Genomic DNA, 4,560 nt, shown 5'->3' on the forward strand with positions numbered 1-4,560 from the left:
ATACATCAAACCATAACTACTCTATGCCAAATATATAAAAAGACAGCTCCTCTTACCGTCTACGAACAGGGGAGATGATAACATACTCATTCTCATGTCACAACATGTTTACACACACTAAACCTCATAAGTAATTTAGCTCAAACCATGGGCCATGATGCTATATGAAGATATAAATTACTTTTTTTTATTATTAAAATACTATTTTAGTTTAAGCTTACACTCCTTACTATCTAACAAACATGTTAAACCTACATTTGAGCTTACATTGCATATCAGTAATCATATTCTAACACATCTATTCCTCAACATTGTTATAGAGCTTAAAGGGAAAAATAGTCAGGCACTAAGCACTCTATAAAACCTACAAGGCTACAAAAGAAAGGAAGCATTATCTACATAACAAAACTTAGCCACGCACAACCAACATAGTCAAGCACCAAGCCCTCTATAAAACCTACAAAAGAAAGGAAGTAATATCTACTTAACAAAACTTAACTGCTACAAACTGTACATTGCACAATGTACATATGCATCAAGCGTAAAATTGTCGTATGACACCTTTATATTCAATGATCATCAAAAAGTTCGAATACTCATAAGGTTCGAGGGGCTTCCCCTACCTAATCTTTGAAAATGCTCACAACCTTAAACCAAACCCACTAATCTTATTCTCCTCACTAGAGTAACAAAATGATCACAAGACAATACTAGCTAACATAAATTTCAGCAAATTCATAGATACTCGAATCAACTCATAAACATACATAATTCACAAAGAATAGCGACAACAATACCTAATCTCGCCTGCGGTAGCTGCCTTTACAGAAACCACTTTGGAAACAGTCTGAAAAAACACTTGGAATTACCATAGCATATTTCATAGAAATTCTTACAATTGATGCAATACATAAAAAACAAACACTTTTAGCACATAGCAGCAATCAAGATATAAAACCTGATATGAGATAACACCACATAATAAAAAGCTTGGTCTCTACGGTGAAAAAGTTAAAATCCAACGAGCAAAAAATATAACCACACTCCAGCCTCATACTACCCGCTGCTAGGGTTCGAACCACTAACCAATTATCACGCCGCTCTAATAAATATATATATATATATACCAAAGCCACAAAAATTCCCCAACGACGACTCTGGACTACTTCAAACACATACCCAATATATCACAATACAATTCTAGTTTATCTAAATTTCAGCAAATTTGTAGATACAGGAATAAAAACATAAATAAAGTACTTTTACACATAAAATTCACGGAGGTCGCCCTTAAATTAGTTTGCTCGCATAACATGTCAGAAAACTAATTAAAAAAAAAAAGTAAAAAAAGAAATAACTTCTTCAGGATTTTATTACTAATTCATAACACAAGCAGATAATAATAATGACTAGTAAAACCCCATAAAAAAAAGATGCAATACCTACATCTTTAAATACTTAAATCCACATCATTAAACAATCTTTATCAAAGAAAGTCGACAAATACATATATAAAATAAAAACACCCAGAAATCAAAAAGGAGTAAGAAGCTGAAAAAGGGTAGGTTTTGGCTCAGAATTCATGCCAATGACAATAATCAAAGGAATGAATCCATAGTGGGTGATGACTTTAGCTTTCTTCATGCCCCATGTGCTCCATTCCTTCAAGAACTTTTGTGCTGCTGCTGACGTGGTGTTTTCGTCTGATGGTGGCTTTGATGACCCTTTCGTTGATTTCCCTTTTGATGGCTTCAAACTCAACCTCGCCGACATGTTTTTTTGTTTGTGTTTTCTTGGAGTGATTGAGGGATCTCTCTTTTGTGTATTTTGTGGTGGTGGAGTCGGTTTTCTGATCAAGAGAGGATGTGTTGGAGGCTTGGAGCCCTAATTATGGTGGGGGGTTATTTTATATAGGTCCATTTAGTGAATTGAGGATATGACTTGAAGCCCAATAAATATAGACCGACTTAAGATAATGAGTATATGTGTTGGGGTTTTCTTTATGTTTATTGGAGCAAATTATTCCGACAATGTTGATTAAACTAAACATGTCTAATAGGTAAGGCTGGCAATTTTGATTAACACGACACGACCTGTTTTTAACAGGTTTCGTGTTTGAATTTAACAGGTTTCGTGTCTTAACAGGTCCGGACCTGATAAGATTCGTGTCTTAACAGATCCAGACCTGTTAGGACCTGTTAAGACATGTTAAGATTATACACATATATAAAATACCAAGAATTGATATTATGATTTGATATATGATTTTTATAAGGTAAGATGTTTATGAATTTTTGTAATGTGAGGATTATTGTCACTATAAAATAGTTGAGATTTCTAAGAGTTTTTGTATCCTTGAGGTTTTTTTTTTTAAATATTAGTCAAGAATTCTATAATATATATGTTAACAGGTTCCTTAACAGGTCTTAACAGGTGCACCTGTTAATTTTCGTGTCGTGTTCGTGTTTGAAAAAAATGACACGATTAGTTAACAGGCCGTGTTCGTGTTTGACCTTAACAGGTTCGTGTCTTAACATGTTCGTGTCTTAACAGGTTTCGTGTGACCTATTATGCCAGCCTTACTAATAGGTAAGGATTGATTTCTAAACATAAATAGGTAGATTTTTGAAGGTTAAAAGGTGTTATTTAATATAATATTTTTTATATGGTTAGGGATACACTTTTGGGCCTAAATTTTTCTTTGAATTACTATAACTTTTTTTTTTATTATTAAATGTTTTTTTATTTATTAAACAGATAATTATATTTAAAATTCTATCGTAAATGTTTTCCTGTCAAAACAAATCTTTTATTTAAAGATATATATTATCCTTTAAACTTTCTCAAACTAAATTTTTATAAATTATTCTCCATCATTCATCTTTTTTTTTATCTTTTAAAAAAATCATGGTCATATAGCTTCTTAACAAAAGAAACATACGTTTTTTTACAGGGATAAATGCATGGGAATGTAACCAACTATGACCAAAACACTATGTAATGTACCCATCTAATTGACTTGCTATCTAGTGTGACCAGCTATGTTTTTTGGGTTATGCAATGTAAGCAACCGGTTAGTCATCAAGTTACCGGTTACCACTTTAATTTTTATTTCTTTTTTATTAAAAAATTGCCACCTGAAGCTACAATCATCTTCCTTGTTAACCTATATTCCTATATATCAAAATCTAAAAATCAATTGCTTTTAACTTCGGTCAAAGTCCAACGAATATACGAACTATCATCACAAATATATGTATATCGCTACTAGCATTCATCTCACATATGTATACAAATCTACATTATATCCAAATCTAAAAATCAGAAATCAAACATAAATTGTATGTATTAATTGGCATTGAATGTATGTTGAGTTGTTTTGCCAAGGATAAATGGCATGGTTCTGATCCCACCAAGCTTCCTCTTTTGCTTTACCATCCAAATCTAAAGGTATACTGTTGCAAGCCGGAAGTTGTAGTCGCCGGCGTGAACATCAACACCATAACCGCCTCCATATCCGTTACCATCACCAAGGGTTTGTGCGGAATCAGTTTTTGAGTCGATTGTGATAGGTTCAAGTCTTAATTCGAAGAAACAACAAAGTTATCACGATTTTAATTTTTCCGGCGAATCACCATTTTTTCCGGCGAGTGTTGGATTCGAAAACTTTTGGTCAGGGTTTGTGTGGGATCAGTTTTTGAGTCGATTGATTGTAGTTTCAAGTCTTAATTCGAAGAAACAACAAAGTTATCGCGATTTTAATTTTTCCGGCGAGTGTTGGACTAGTGAGGATGATGATGATGATGATGATGATGATGATGATGATGATGGAAACCGGATGGAAACCTATTGTAGCAGGTTACTTACATTGCATAACCCAAAAAACAAAGATGGTTACACTAGATAGCAAGTCGAGTAGATGGGTACATTACATTGTCTTTTGGTCATAGTTGGTTACACTCACATGCCTTTATCCCTTTTTATATCACTTTAATTTAGTTTTTGGTATTTTTTTCATGTTTGTTTATTATTTCATATTAAATTGTTATTTTGTTATTATTTTTCAACTCTTTTTATTTATTTTGTTGTCAATTGTAGGTTGATCATGACTTTTTCTTCTACAAAAGGTTTTATTCTTTTAAATTTATTTTGCTGATTTTGCACATTAACTTATTTTGCTCACTATCTACATCTTTCTTTTTAAAATTTAGAATATGACATATATTTTGTTATTTTTTGTTAGATGAAAAAAGACAACGTTGGTTCATGTTGAAGATTTTGAACCCAACACATGTTAATCATCATCTAATACATGCTATTATTTTGATATTTACCTTTGATATATATATATATATATAGGGGACCCTTATTTTAAAAACCTATTTTTTTTAAGAACCGTGAGAACTCTTAAATTTTATATTGGAACATATGTTTTTTTTGTCATTCACATGTGAAATGTTGTAAAAACATATGTTGTAGAAGAAATTTTTTTTCGAAACCTTATAGCCGTTTGTCACATGTGAACAAAAAACGTGAACAAATTCATTCATAAGTTCATAA

General features: G+C 32.0%; 1 protein-coding gene across 1 annotated transcript; it reads right to left on the reverse strand.

Annotated features, from left to right (window-relative positions):
- Window positions 1-1,342: 1,342 nt before the first annotated feature.
- LOC122600628 (mitochondrial import receptor subunit TOM7-1-like) lies at window positions 1,343-1,922 on the reverse strand. Its single transcript, XM_043773373.1, has one exon. The coding sequence runs from the start codon at window positions 1,771-1,773 to the stop codon at window positions 1,534-1,536; it is 240 nt and encodes a 79-aa protein (XP_043629308.1). The 5' UTR covers window positions 1,774-1,922; the 3' UTR covers window positions 1,343-1,533.
- Between the last annotated feature and the right edge of the window lie 2,638 nt (window positions 1,923-4,560).

The sequence above is a fragment of the Erigeron canadensis genome, chromosome 5 (assembly GCF_010389155.1).
Source record: "Erigeron canadensis isolate Cc75 chromosome 5, C_canadensis_v1, whole genome shotgun sequence".
Taxonomy (NCBI): domain Eukaryota; kingdom Viridiplantae; phylum Streptophyta; class Magnoliopsida; order Asterales; family Asteraceae; genus Erigeron; species Erigeron canadensis.